Here is a 14,224-nt window from a genome sequence, read left to right as displayed (position 1 = left end):
CACGTTGGCTGGATGCCTGCCACGCTTATAGCTGCCAGGCCGATGGGTCCGACTGCAGAGAAAACCAGACGGTGCGCTACGTGCTCGGTCTTCTCAAGAAAAACCACGTATATTCTCCCAACATCCTTTCACAACATAATGTTGATCAAGGTGCTACCGTCGTGAAGTATCGAAGTCGATCATCGGATGATGCCTGGCACTGCTGAGCGACACGCCCAATAGCAGCTAAAAGATCCGTCGCAGCTCGTGCCAAACTGATCTCATACGAATCCACCGGTCCACTTGGACCACGTTCCACCACAATGTCACGGAAAGTCGATGGGGAGAAACGATACTCGCTTAGTTTCACTGACGGCGGGTACTCGATACAGGGGGCGAAGAATGGGCTCATCATAGTCGTTGTTCGTCTGGAGAGTGCAACGTAGACAGATTGCAGATACACTAGTACGAGCTCAACCAAGTCGATCAGCTCCAGCTTCGGTCGGTGTTCGTTGAATGCAATCGCTTCGCACACGATTCCGCATAACTCGGTCAACAAAACGCAGCTGTTTCCACAGCAAAAACAAGAATTAGTCGCTAGTTTGTTTTTGTAAAGCCTTTAAGCGATAGCACGAACCTGATTGTGCTGTTGACCACTTCTTCGCCAGGTACATACTTAATCAGACATTCCACCATCCATTCCAGACACGGATGCAGCTCATTCAGTTGAAACTCTTGGAGGGGCACATTGTTTGTTGCGGTTTGGGTATGCGAGTTTGCGTTCAAGTTTGCGTGGTTGAGCACCGCCCGTACAAACTGAAACAGAGGTACCATCGTCTCCAATAAAGATGTATCTCCATCTCGTTGCACGAAAGTAAATGTGTCCCTCATAAAATCACCCAGTACAAACTGCCGAAGTTGGTGAACGCGTGAACAGGAGGAGGTAGCTCGCGAGTGCTCGAACGAATTTGTGCATCTGCAGTCGAAAAGACCACACGACAGGTAAAATGCTTCGCGACGAACTGTCCTCACGTCGATGTCTTGCTCGTTAGAAGATTCGACACCAGGGTAGTAGCTGTGAATTCCAAGAGGTCCATCCGGGTCCAAGATATTCACCAGCAATGTTTTTAGAGGAGACGCCTCCCACCCGCTGTTAAAAGTCTGGTATATCTCGGACGTCTACAATACGACACAATCAGTTTGCGAACCACAATTGTCATCACTACACCTAGCAAATGTTGCGTACCTGAGCAAACCAGTGGAGCAAACTCGGGTACTTCTGACGCGCAAAGAACAGTTGAACGCTATCGACAAAGCCCATGGAGCCGGTACAGAACCCTTTTCGGAGCTCTTCATTCACGTTTCGCACCCCACTCTGCTGGTCCAATGTACGTACACCGTTCATCCGCTTTTCTGCTTGTGGGTACTCGGCGCTGTTTACTTGCCGAAATAGCAGTTGCATAGCATCAAAAAACAGATTGGATTTCCCAATTGCCATCTCACCACAGTAGAACATAAAAGCATCCATGCACTGGTACATGAACCGGAACATCGTAGTCAACCCCGTAAGTCTTTCGTCAAATGACTTGATCGTGTCATCCATCTCATGATACGAGCGTCCTCCGGTGGCGTTGACTCCAGCCTGGCGAAGAAACAACTCGGAAAAAGCATGCCAATTGTGATTCACTCTGTCAATCTCGGTACAGGCTCGCCGAAAGTTAATCTTGAACGCGCTAAATTAAACACACAACAACACGTTTGCAGGATAAATAGTCAGAATAAATGCAATGCAGAAGCTGTCAGACAAGAGCAGGACTTACTCTAGGAAGGAGATGAAGATTCCGAACTGATTGCTCATCAGTTTGGTACGAAACTGGTTCTTTTCGCGCAAATCTCCCAATGAGCTCCACTGTTTGCCAGCGCTTCTGGAAAACGACTGAAACACATCCAGATGTAGGTCGTACAATGTTTCAACATCATGAAGTCCATTTGTGCTGGCATGAACGGCGGTCGGGAACTTGCATGAGGATGCTACTTCACGCAGAAGACTCAAGATTTGCGGATCCATAGTGCAAATGCCAACAGGATCTTTACGGAGCATGTGATAAATAATTCCATCCGTCAACATCATCCACGAATCTGAATCCCGCACATGAGGCTTCACTTCCAAATCATCTTCTTGTCCCTCTGACCGTTGTTTACTTGCAAGCGAAAAAGGTGTATCCTCAACCTTGCAAGCAATCGGTGTTGAGTTTAATGTAGCCACATCCAAGGTTCCCAGAAGCCATGAAGACGCGAGTTCGTGGTCAGATCCACTTTCTCTCAAGAATGCATTTCCAAGCCATTCCTTTTCGGGGTTGTACTTCAAAGCGGCGCTTAGAACACGCGGTGCAAGATTTCGAGGCTTCGCCGACGCAGACGTAACGTTGCTCCAAAAGAATTGAACTTCACACGTTGAAATAACCATGCCCAGCAAGTCAATCGCGTAGAGTTCATCAAACGCTGGGGCATCACTCTGTGGGTAGTTAAGCACAAGTTGCTGAACTGCCACTCGCAAATTGTTCGTAATAAGCTGAATCACTTTAGGTCTGCAGTCGGAAGCTGTCCACACTGAGGCAGGTGCACGTTGGTGCCCAGTAATCGCTGCCTCCAGGTCAAATGTTGCCAAATCGTCGTCAAAAATATCAAACTCACTTTGGGGCGTTTCAATCAACGCCAGGCATTGCTGTGGCTTGTCTTGTGCTCGTGGCAGTACAAGCTGAAATATCTCCATCGCAATCTTCAAGTCTTTGACTGGGACGACCTTCTGAATAACGCCATTCAAGCATGCTTCCATTCCAGTGCTGAAAATGTACTCCAGACTCTTTTCCACAGCAGGTCCGTAAGCTTGTCCAACTCCAACACCTGATGAGGGCATCGTAATCATTTTTCGGACCAAGTCACGCATCAGATAAACTGAAGACATCGCTATACCTGTACAAAAATTAGCACCATATCATCAGTTATACAGCCACACCGAATTGCAATCCACCTCATAGATCTTACTTTGAATTTGCCGACGACGCCTTTCTAAACTGCGCTTCTTGCTCGCATTGACTCTGGTACCCGCCATCTCTGACGGTGTCGGAATCGCAGAGAGGCTATCGTGTAGATTTTTCACAGACGCATCCAACCTTCCATTGAGGCCTCGGAATATAAGAGGAAACTCGGTGGAATTCCTTTCCAAGAGCAGGGCCCCGAGGATATAGAGTGCCTGGGCTACAATCACTTCGGAATGCAGTCTTCCTGACGTCCCTCGAAGAATTTCCACGCAATAATAATCGATTTCCCGCTCCATGTACCGCAGGTCCTTTTCATTTCGATTGCTAGGAAACCGTTGTTCATCTCCGCACTCCAAACATACGCCAACGACGGCAAAAGTTAGGAGTACGGCGATGCGTGTTCGCTCCTGCAACGAAATCAAAACCACGGTATTCGTTAGCAGACCTTTCCTGAAGTGTAAAACTGAGTTTCCGTGGTGGAAAACGAACCTTTCTCGATTTTGCACTTGGCGAATCTTGCTGTAATTCAGCCCCTGATTGAGCTTCCGCCTGCTGAGTAGCAGTTGGTGCCCTTTTAGGTCCCCAATTCCAGTCTGTTCCGGACGGCTTTGAGATCACCGATGGGGAAATTGCTGAACTATTCGTTTCGGAGGAAGCAGGGATGGAGCGTATAATGGATTGGCGGAAGCGAGCACGATGAACCCGTTTATCAAGCTTGAGCAGTTGAGTCTGCATGAATAACGCATTAGTATATACTCGTCCAAGTAACACATTCAGATCCGCACTTACCCAGATGATTTCGCACAACATTGCGATGAAATCTGGTTCATCATCACCGCAGCAACTTTCAGCGAATGCTGTCAGTTGCGACTTTGAGTTCCCAATCCCCCTGCAATGAATAGCAAACCGTTTCAGGAGGTTGGGGAGCTCCGCGGCTTCTTCTGGGTCGTTCGATACGTCGCTTTCCCACAACTGCTTTACAACAATCTCAACAATATCTGCACAACATTAGAATGGAAGGCTGCAACAACACTTAGACCAACACTTAAATTTGACCAACCTTTGGAAGGGTGCCACAACTTGGAAAATGCTGCAATTCGCTTCAGCACATGATGCATATAAAAATCTATACCAATACATCACAATTAGCACCCCAGCAAACTTTTTCAGCAGCAAACTAAACTTACTTGGCCGCGTAACATAGTCTGGCAGCAAATTTCCAGGCGTGTAAATTGACAGGTCGAACGGAAGAAAGTTGCGCTTGTCTGGGTGAAGGAGGTCCTTAACAACAGCCCATCTAGCATCAGATCTGTCGTACATCACCAAAACCCCCAAAAAATAAAGGATAAGTTTACAGCCTGGCAAATTGCACAGAGCTGACAACTTACATAGCCTCTCCGCCCTCCTTATTTTCTTCGTCCGCATATACTCGCGTGAGTACCGCAAGTAGGTCCCACATCGACTCAGCCGCTAATAGCTGGCTTTCCAGTATCTCTTCACGGTGTTCAATACCGTCGCCATTCGAAACCTTTGGTGTAAAATCGCGCAGGTACCCTCCACACGATTCATTTCGTACGAAGCAACGAGCTAGCTCGTCGAAATAACGCTGCTGGTAGACAGCTTGTAGTAATGCCCAAAAATCCTTCTCCTTGCTAATTCGCGAATCTTCTTGGGCCTGAGCAGAGCTCATGGTGCACTCACGAACTAACAACCACAACGAGAGTGCAGGTAGTGCGCCACTGGAATTTACCGCATCATCCAGATGGTGAGAAGTAGGGAGATAGAGGTACAGGTCGAACAAGAAAAGCACCACAGCGAGTGTGACTCTGTTCACCGGCAACTTCTTGAAAAACAAATCGTCGATCTCCTGTTTGGCTACAGCCTGAGATGCCACTTTTGAAGAGCAAGCAGATCGGACAGCCGAGAGTAGATTGAGACAATACCAATACGCTCGTGAGATCGCTGTCAAGAGCGGAGTAGTCGCTGCATCTCGGGAGGCCACCTCAAAGAAAAAGAAATAGGCTTTGCACCCGCCAAATAATGATTCGCAGTCCGGTAGCTGCCGGATAAGCGCAGAGACTTCCTCCAATATGATCTCGAGATGGCTTGCCAGTGCTGATGGAGAAGCTGCTTCCAAAGCCTGTAAAACTTGCGCCGAAAAACTTGAGATAGCAGTGTTGTACCTTTCTTCAAGCGAAACCAGAGAAATCCACTCGGGGGCGGTTGCATACCCTTCTTCATCAATGGCACCCAAACTTCCCCTAGAGAGTGACTCCATAAACCCATTTTCTTCCACCCGAAGGTCGTTCATTAGCTGACGAAGACGAGTTGAACGTCTCTGCACAACACTGCGAAGCATAGCTGAGTCTTCGAAGTCGAAGTCCTCGTCACAGAGCAAATGACGTGGAACCAGTGGGTCACAAATCGGGTGACCGAACGACAAGAGTGTGTCTTGTTGCTGACGTGTTATAGCAGCAAAGTTGCCTCCAGTAGCGATTGAGCCAGTGCTATCTGACACCACCTTAAAAATTGCCTTCCAATTCACTGATGGCTCCTTTACGGCACCTGAGGATATCATTGGGCTGAAGAAGTTCACTGACTTTTTGCTTTTCGCTGGGGCAACGTCGTCAAACGGTATACCATCGGGAATCAGCATCGTAGCCCGCGCAACGTGTGGGGGAGGTCGAGCAAATACTGGTTCACGTGATCCTTGCTGGGTCGACTTCGAACGACGGAATCTGCTATCACGAAGGTGCAGTCGCTCTATTTGCACGGACGCGCTATCATCGCGTCGGCTTGGGCGTGGTTCATGGATTTCGCGTCTGCTGCTCACACCGATGAAAAGCTGCGACGACGACATACCACCCCAGCGTTCTCTAGTACCTCCTCCAGCACGTTGCTGCTTCTTGCGCGCAATTTTGGCCCAGTTCCAACGAGGATCAGACGGGAGAATATTCTTTTGCTTACCGATGAGTCGGAGATTCGACCTGAATCCGCCTCCAGATCCTTGAGAGTAGTAGTCGTCTAATGTTGTGCTTGTCACCACTTTCTTCTTCAGCTGCTTCTTCACAGTCTTCGTAGTACTACTTGGCAGTCGTTTAGTTGCATTGGACTGACGCTTCGAGTTGCCATCTGGACGAGTCACTAAGTCGTTTCTTGCAGGTTCGTACTCGTACGATAAATCAAGCTCATCGAAAACAGGGTCAACAGTTCTTGTTGCCTTGTTCCCAAGAACCGTTCCATCAAAGTCATCAGCGGAATAGTCGGAATCGCCACTGTCAGACGAGTATACAGCCCGGACTGACTTGTGTGCCGGAATTTCTTCGCTGCGCCTTCCAAACGCATTTTCAACGGCATTTTTGCTATTCCGTACCCACGGAGAACACTCGTTCATCTTGATCAGCCATTCATCAATTTGGGTCACTAACGATTCAAGAGCAGAAGGCTGGCAAACAAACACCTGTTAAATCTACAGAACACGATGACACGCATTCAGTTGCACCACTCACCGGTTTACCACGCTTCTCAAGCTTTTCAATAATCTTGTTCATCACATCTTCGCCAGCATTGACCAACGTCCGTGTCACGAAATCTTCTAGCTCGCACACCTTTCCTCAGCACAACAGCTTTGTCAGTGTTACAATACCCGTCAATGTTCAAAGATCGCGAATCTCACCTTCCTATGGAGCCCTTGTAGATCGACCGACGTCATATCTGCCAGGTTTTTGAATTTCTGGTTTACCATCTTTTGCTCGCCGTGGAAGTTGTCCAGGTGTTTCTGCTGTTGAGCAAATACTTCCTGAAGTTGTTTCATCAGCCCGTCCTTCGATTTCGCCAACTTGATCCCAGTTTTTCGGATGACATCCTCGGGGAGGTCGGTCGGGTTTCCTTCCGGTTGGATAAAAACGGCGTCAGGGTCATCGAGAGCTTGTCTATTGTGTTCATATCCCCCGACATATCGTTGTCGGCGTGTCGTGCGCTTTCGTTTCTGCGGATGATGGCGGCGTGCTGGTTTCTGTTCTTCAGTGTTTCTCACAGCATTATCCCTGGAGGGCGATACACTGGGATGTAGGTTCTCACGATGCGCGCGTTCAGGGCTAACACTCTTCCTGTTGCTTTTGTCGCTTTCCTCGCCGCTTTCATCGTCACTGTCCAGTATGCGGTGCCATCGTCTTTGGGTCCCCCTTGGCTTTCTCAGCGGGGGGCTCTGAATCCCAGGCAAATTTTCACTGTCGCTGGGTGGTCGACTAGAGTCCTCGAGCGATGGCGACGGCTCCTTCGTCTCCGAGAATATGAACGCGTCTTCGTCGATTTTGGCCACTTTGCGCCTCGTGTCTCTTTCATCATCACTATTCGACTCTTCATCCTGTGGGTCACTGGGCACCCGTTCGGCGTGCTCTGCGCGGTGAGAGCGCTTCCGCTTCTTGCGAAGCGGAGCATGAGCCTCCGATCGTTCAGGGTGAGCCAACGCTATTTCGCGCTTTCTCTCTGCATCTCGTTGCTTCTTCTCGTGTGGCTTATTGATGTAATCATCTGCAGAAAGAAAAGAGAACCGCATTCAAAAAAGGCGAATGAGTATCCGACGCAGACCACACCAAAGGGCACACCTCCGTCAACTTACCGTGGTAAAAATCTCTGCGCACACTTTTGCGGGTCGACTGCTGCTCTAAGATCTTGGACGAGTGCACGTACTTGCTCTCGATGTGCTTCTCGAAGCCCCCCAGGACGTAGCGGACGTCGTAGAAAATGTTTTCGGATACTCCGTCCTCTGCAGGTTCTCTGTGGACTCGGACGACGTGACCAGAGCCTCCGAGCTTGTTGATGCCCGGCCACGTGCGCGAGTCCACCGTCACCACCGTCCTGACCTCAAGGATAGCGTTCTCATCCAGCTGCTCTTCTTCTTCCTCGTCATCTTCCTCGTCCTCGTCAGTCACTTCCTCTTCCTCGTCTTGCTCTTCAACTACGTGCTCTTTCTCCTCTTCGTCTTTGGCTCCAGCTTCGTCTTGGGCTTGTTTCGGCTGCTCTTGAACTGTGGGCGGCTTCTCTGGCGTCACAACCGCCGCAGGCGCTCGCTTCGGCTCGAGTTCCCTTTTGCTTTTGGCCGCCGCAGCAGCTGCAGCCGCCGCCTCGAGGCGCTCACGCGTGTGCTGCTCCTCCGCGAGCGCCACCTGCTCCAGCAGCTCCTGCTCGTCCTCGTCCGAGTCGGCTACGAAGTCGGCTTCCTCCATGTTGAACTTGCTCGCTCGCTCGAGTGCGCACTCGCGAGAGCGCCAAAAGTGTTCAAAGGTTTTGGCGGGAACTTATATTACCGGTAAGTTTTCGCGGGGTATATTATATATTTTTGCCTATTTTGCCGGTACCTATTTTTGCTGTACCCATTTCGGTTGTTTTATGTGCACCACACGATGTGTGACGTGTGACAAAGTGTGTGGTCCGGCGAAGTTGTTACAACGCAGCTAAGGCCGTGAATGCACCAAACGAGTGCTCGTGTCCATTGCATCTCCACTGTTTTAATGCGTTACAACTCCTCAGTCCGTACATGCAAACTAAAATCAATATCAGTGTGACCCGGGCAGCTACATCTTGTCACTACTGCAGTTCTCCTTCATCCGAGCCCGTCGTGACCTCGACCTCCTCCATTGTCTTGCACACGACCACAGTGTCGATAAACGTGACGACCTTATCTCCAATACAACCCAGAGCTTTAGCCACACTTCCGGTAGTCACCAATTCCGCAGCATCACGGAGGCGACGAGCTGCACGCATAAACGCCGTTCCTTGACTGGTGTGCCATCTCAAAAGCTGTTTCTCTCCATGCACAGACAACGCGTCCACAATCTCCTGGTTCCCCTCAACTTGAGCTGGTTTGCTGCGCACTTCGAGCACAATCGGCGGCGTGTCTGAAGGCTCTCGAGCCCCATACTCGCTGCCTTCATCAGTTTGACTGACATCCTCATCCTCGTCAGTATCAGCGTTGCCCTGCTCCAAAAGCCGGTCGATCGTTTCACCAACTCGAGCCCCAACTTGCTTGATCGACTCGACCGCGTCCTTACCGCACGTCACCACCACATCGGCGTCGCGGATGGCTCGAGCTGCTCGTAAGTGGGTTATTCCTTTGCCCCGGTGGCCGGAATGAAGGTGACTGTCGCCATAGTCAACCAGAGCGTCAACAATGCGCTGGTTCTCAGGTCGAACTGCCGGGTTCTCTCGAAGGTCCACCACGATCGGAGCTGGTTGAACGCCGCTCGACACTGGACTGTCGTTGACAATGCGCCCGTGCTTGAGAATTTGATCGATCTTGTCAGCAATAGTTCGTCCGACGAGGGGCACCGTGCGGCGAGCTTGGTCTCCAGACGTGACAACCTGGTCGGTTAGCTGGAGCGCTCTGGCAGCGCGAAGGTGAGTCGTCCCCTTACTGCCACTACGAAAATACAGCTCGTGCTCCCCGAACTTGGCCAACTCGTCCACTAGCGCTTGGTTCTCTGGGCACTTCGCCTGCGAATCACGCACCTCCCGCACCAATCTGGGAGGCGAGTGCTGCTCCACGTCTGCGGTGCTAACGTTCAGCCACGGTGTTTCGTCCTTGAGTTCGCCGGACGACAAGATTTCCTCCACTTGCTTGGCCATCTTGACCCCTACCATTGGCACAGCGCGAGCTTCAGCGCCCGAAGTAATGGCATGAGGGTAGTCTCGAATGGCAAGTGCAGCTCGTAGGTGCGTGACCCCCTTGCCCGTGTGGCCTCGATGTAGCTGTTGATCACCATAGGCCGTGAAGGCGTCCACAATAACTTGATTCGACGCGACTGCAGCAGGCTTCTTGCGGACATCTTCGGACAACCGCGACAATTTCTGCGGCGAGCTGTCTCCGTTTTCTCCTTCCTGCTCGAACTCACCGCTTTCGTCGTCTGCTTCATCTTCTTCCATGTCCAGAGGGGTCTCTTCTTCACTGCCAACATCTTGTCCCGGTGCCGTGGTATCCTTGCCTTCGGTTCGTCGTCTCTTTTCCGCTGTGGTATCCGCCGCCGAATTCCCCCGTTTGCTCCCTCGTTTGAATTTGGCGGTCAGCAAGTTCAAAGCGGCCTGGTGAACGCACGTCTCGTTAGCAATCAACACTTCATAATTTGAGTGTGATGGGATTCCTTACCACTTCGTCACCATCTGAGGCGGCTAGCGCCGACGACATCTCGGTGGAAGCAGCGTAGACGTTCTACACACACAGCGTTAGAGGCCGAGTGGGTTATATATGAACTAAATTGAGAAACAACAGCAGTGAAATCTGCCTCTGGTAGAGCAACTCCGTTCCGCTTGCACGCCTCACGCAAATTGCCGAGATGCTGGTAGATTCGGGTGAACTCGTTGTCCTTCATGGTTTCTTTGCTGGGTGTCAAATTGCTTTGTGCCTGGAGGTACTGAGAGAGGGAGCTTTTCCCTTGCGACGAGGTCATTGCCGTTGAATTCCTTTCACACATAATCTCATCGGAATCATCAAAACTCAAGTGCACACTCTCGGAATTCGCAGAAGCAACATGAACGTCAGCTGCACTGCCGCCAACTCATTCACCGAGCTCACCGGGTTTGGAACGGCGTACATGCGCGCTATCGAGAGTGCTCGCGATGATTGTGTGTACAACGATCCGTTTGCTGGCCTTCTCACGCAGCGGAACCGCAACGAGCTGGAGAAATTCCTGAAGGGGACGGCTGAGCAGGGCGTTCGGTGGGAGAATCTGATTGCGATTCGCTCTCGATACGTCGATGACGCACTGGAGCACCGCGGCAGCGGCACCAAGCAAGTTGTGATCCTCGGGGCTGGTTTGGACACTCGCGCGTATCGCTTGTTGTCTCTACGTGAATGCCATGTTCTGGAAATTGAGCAAAACTCCCAGGCGTTTGATCATAAAGCCGAAGTATTGCAAGACGCGCCGCTGATGGCACGAAAGCTTGACTGCATCGTTGCCAACCTCGCCGATGATGACTGGGACCACAAGCTGCTCGCTCATGGATTCGACTCAAGCTTGCCTACGTTTTGGGTCATGGAAGGGTTGCTCCCTCACATGGATCGATCGAGTATTACCACGATGCTGGATACGGTCGATGCTCTATCTGCACCTGGCAGCGAGCTTTGGGCGGATATTGCTGGTCACGCAACCTTTGCTGTCGAGGGCTTCGGTGATGTCACAATGAAGTACGCGGAAGACGACCCACTGCACGGTGTTCTGCGCGAGATCCCCTGGTGCTTGAAGTTGCAAGCCTCGCTTGGGGAGGAAGGGGTCCATTTTGGTCGCAAGTCGACACCGTTGTCTTCTTCAGATACTGGTGAGAGTGTACCAGTCTGGTTTGTCGTCGGCAAGAAGCCCATCCCGACCGAAGCGCGTGAGAAGGACGTGTGTCCTGGTCTCGACTACGGAGGAAGCTTCGTTCAGCGTATATGAAACTCAAAGCCTCCGTGACCAAAGCATCCATAGCGTACTGATACAATAGTACGACGTGATTCTAGCGTAGTCGTAGGCAACGACGATCAACCGAGGGAAGCAAACCTTGTAGTGTCTGCGCTGCTTTCTTGCAAATACGCAGTCCTAATAAACGAATGGAACGCATTTGCCTCATCAAGGACAAGCAGCATATGAGATTACCGCTAATGAATCTTTCTCTGGCGAGCAGCTACTGTAGAATGGTACAAGCGATAGCTTACTAAAAGTCTCTATAGACATCGTGGAGCTCCTCGAGTCCGACGTTCACGTTGTGGTCGTCACTCCCCCCGCACCATGGCGGTACAACTTGATGTCCAACAGACGCTCGTCAATCAGCTCGATCAGAAGGCCATCACGTTCATGCCCGTCACGGCAAATGTCCACCATCGTATCGGCGCCTATAACGCAAAAACCAAAAACGTAAGCTTTTCCAAAGCATTGCCGCAAAGCTCTCACCTTGAAAGCCGATCTCGCCCCACTCCTCCGTGATGCGTCCACTTTCGCAACGCACACCAGACTTGAGGTTCTTCCACAGCTGAGCTTGTACACTTTTGGCTGCATCTGCTGGATGGAAGGACTTCCTTCATTAACCCGCGGCCGGTTAATGCTGAAGTCCACGAGCGTGGATGACGAGATCGACGCGATCTCGACGCGGGGTGTGGCTGGTTCAAGGCAGTTGAACTCGCCCGCGTCTCAATTGTGTTCATTTCGCGTACTGAGAATTTCCCGTGGAGAACAATGGAGGCCAGCTTCAACGCAGTAGTATACTTCGAAACTCAGTTGGCCGAATGGCCTCGTCGCTTACGAGTTGTCGCCCAACTGTGGCATCCTCATCCATTTAGCGCCTACGTCCCATGCTCGGGAGAAGGGAATGCCGCCCAAAGCCTGCCATTCTCCGTTTTTCGTGGAAACAACGGGAAGAGCAGCGAGATCAGCGGATCATGGTCGACGCCCAGACTGGCGACGCTGTATACGCGCAAATCGGCAAGTTGCGCGAGATCGCCAAGAGCAAGCACGTCGACATTCCAGAGGTTGGTTTAGCTTGATCACTTGCAGCGACTCACGAGAACTTATCGATCTAACGAATATTTGTCGTTGTGTAGAACGCCTACGCAGCTACTAGTGATATCGCTACTGCACTCCTTTCGTCTAACGGTGACGAAGACGTGAGTATCCTGCTCAACCTTTTCAATTGATACGCGTTGTTCTCACGTTGTGATGTGTCTTTTGCAGGCTGCCATGAAGAAAATCACAGCCAAGTTTGGGCGGAACAAGCGTTCCCTGCCCTCCGAAATGAGTCAGAGCAACAAGAAGAGCAAGCATGGAGGAGAGAACGGGGGTGACGAGAGCGAGCCGGCCACTGCTGGGTATGCGTACGCAGCAGTGTCAAAGGACGAAATTGAGGGCGGCGGCGAAGAGGAGTCCATGCCCCCCCACAAGACCATTCGTCTCGTGGAAGAAGTGCGCGAGCAGAAGGCCAAGAACCCGGACAACCAGAAGATCGTGGACGCGTTTGCCAAGTACGGCGAGGAGCAACTCGACCGAGGGCACACGGGCAAGGGCGTCTCGCATTTGCGTGCCGCACTCCACATCCGCGATCACCCGAACGCGATTACTTCGGCCAAGGACGCGCGCGCCGTCCCCATGGTGGGGGTCAAGATCGCGTCCCAGATCGAAGAAGTGCTCGTGACCGGCAAGCTGAAGGACCAAACTGGCGACCAGAACGTCAGCACCGACGTGGACGACCACCAGCGGCCGCAGCTTGTGGTGGAAATCCACAACTCGCAAGCCAAGTGCTCGGAGAACGAAAAGCTGGTGGCCGAGCTGACTAAGTTCGGAGAGCACGAGCTCTACTTCGGCAGTCCCGGCAAGGGAACGAGTCACCTGCGCGCTGCGCGTGAGATTCAACTCGCAGAGCAAGAGATCAAGTCGGGCTCGACGGCTCGTACGAGTGTCCCGCTGGTCGGTGATGTGATTGCCGACAAGATTGACCAGATCCTGAAGCACGGACGCATTGTGAAGGACACCGGTGAGACTGCCGGAAGCCGAAGCTGCTCGCGGGACAGTGGCGGTGGTTATACGCTGGCTCCGATCGTGAAGGACTTGCGTGAGAAGCCTGCTGTCTGCCCGGACAATCAGAAAATTGTCGATGCGCTGGTCGACTACGGCGACAGCCACTTGTACTCGGGGCACCGGGGCAAGGGCATCTCGCACTTGCGTGCAGCTCAACACATTCGAGACTCCAAGACGGCTGTCAAGTCCGGGAAGCAAGCGAGCCAGGAGATCGACATGGTGGGGCAGCGCATCGCTACCAAGATCGACCAGATCATTGACCAAGGACATGCTGACAGCGACGAAGATTACGAGTATGACGAAGGCGAAGTGGAGGAGGAGGAAGGGAGCGAGTATGGCGAGCGTGAGCGCGACTCGGTGGTGCCTCCGATTGTGATGGACGTCTGCAGCAAGAGTGCCAAGGTCGAGAAGAACCAACTGCTGGTGGACGCTTTGGTGGAGTACGGCGAGGAGCAACTGTACAAGCGCCACACTGGCCGAGGCACGGCGTTCCTGCGGGCAGCGCGCCGCCTGCGAGATGCCGACGTGGCTGTCAACAACGGCAAGGAGCTCAAGGCGCTGGGCAGAATTGGCGACAGGGTTGCAGACCGTGTCGACAAGATGCTGGCCGCCAAGTGAGTCTGGGGTCCGGGGCGGAGACGTGGTAGCGCGAGTGGGGCCATG

The 14,224-nt window shown here is 52.0% G+C and overlaps 6 protein-coding genes across 6 annotated transcripts; 2 read left to right on the top strand and 4 right to left on the bottom strand.

Annotated features, from left to right (window-relative positions):
- Positions 1-145: 145 nt before the first annotated feature.
- On the bottom strand, positions 146-2,926 carry PHYSODRAFT_504939 (hypothetical protein; the record flags this gene model as incomplete). Its single annotated transcript, XM_009531511.1, has 8 exons — positions 146-243; positions 310-545; positions 617-711; positions 784-1,158; positions 1,226-1,352; positions 1,407-1,712; positions 1,800-2,567; positions 2,694-2,926. 8 exons carry the CDS (start codon positions 2,924-2,926, stop codon positions 146-148), a joined length of 2,238 nt encoding a protein of 745 aa, XP_009529806.1.
- A 1,478-nt stretch (positions 2,927-4,404) lies between these two features.
- PHYSODRAFT_506929 (hypothetical protein) lies at positions 4,405-5,298 on the bottom strand (the record flags this gene model as incomplete). Its single annotated transcript, XM_009531510.1, has 2 exons — positions 4,405-4,887; positions 4,939-5,298. The coding sequence occupies 2 exons, from the start codon at positions 5,296-5,298 to the stop codon at positions 4,405-4,407; spliced, it is 843 nt and encodes a 280-aa protein (XP_009529805.1).
- A 1,754-nt stretch (positions 5,299-7,052) lies between these two features.
- On the bottom strand, positions 7,053-8,248 carry PHYSODRAFT_263055 (hypothetical protein; the record flags this gene model as incomplete). Its single annotated transcript, XM_009531509.1, has 3 exons — positions 7,053-7,066; positions 7,101-7,553; positions 7,642-8,248. 3 exons carry the CDS (start codon positions 8,246-8,248, stop codon positions 7,053-7,055), a joined length of 1,074 nt encoding a protein of 357 aa, XP_009529804.1.
- Positions 8,249-8,609: 361 nt separating this feature from the next.
- Positions 8,610-10,387, bottom strand: PHYSODRAFT_316158 (hypothetical protein; the record flags this gene model as incomplete). Its single annotated transcript, XM_009531508.1, has 3 exons — positions 8,610-10,100; positions 10,165-10,227; positions 10,301-10,387. 3 exons carry the CDS (start codon positions 10,385-10,387, stop codon positions 8,610-8,612), a joined length of 1,641 nt encoding a protein of 546 aa, XP_009529803.1.
- Positions 10,388-10,546: 159 nt separating this feature from the next.
- Positions 10,547-11,449, top strand: PHYSODRAFT_507170 (hypothetical protein; the record flags this gene model as incomplete). The annotated part of the gene is made up of 1 exon (XM_009531507.1): positions 10,547-11,449. One exon carries the CDS (start codon positions 10,547-10,549, stop codon positions 11,447-11,449), a length of 903 nt encoding a protein of 300 aa, XP_009529802.1.
- A 980-nt stretch (positions 11,450-12,429) lies between these two features.
- On the top strand, positions 12,430-14,179 carry PHYSODRAFT_263123 (hypothetical protein; the record flags this gene model as incomplete). Its single annotated transcript, XM_009531506.1, has 3 exons — positions 12,430-12,519; positions 12,592-12,654; positions 12,722-14,179. The coding sequence occupies 3 exons, from the start codon at positions 12,430-12,432 to the stop codon at positions 14,177-14,179; spliced, it is 1,611 nt and encodes a 536-aa protein (XP_009529801.1).
- Between the last annotated feature and the right edge of the window lie 45 nt (positions 14,180-14,224).

This window comes from Phytophthora sojae, assembly GCF_000149755.1.
Source record: "Phytophthora sojae unplaced genomic scaffold PHYSOscaffold_5, whole genome shotgun sequence".
In the NCBI taxonomy this organism is placed as follows: Eukaryota; Oomycota; class Peronosporomycetes; order Peronosporales; family Peronosporaceae; genus Phytophthora; species Phytophthora sojae.
The sequence above is the reverse complement of the archived record's forward strand: the minus strand, read 5'-3'. Positions and strand labels throughout refer to the sequence as shown.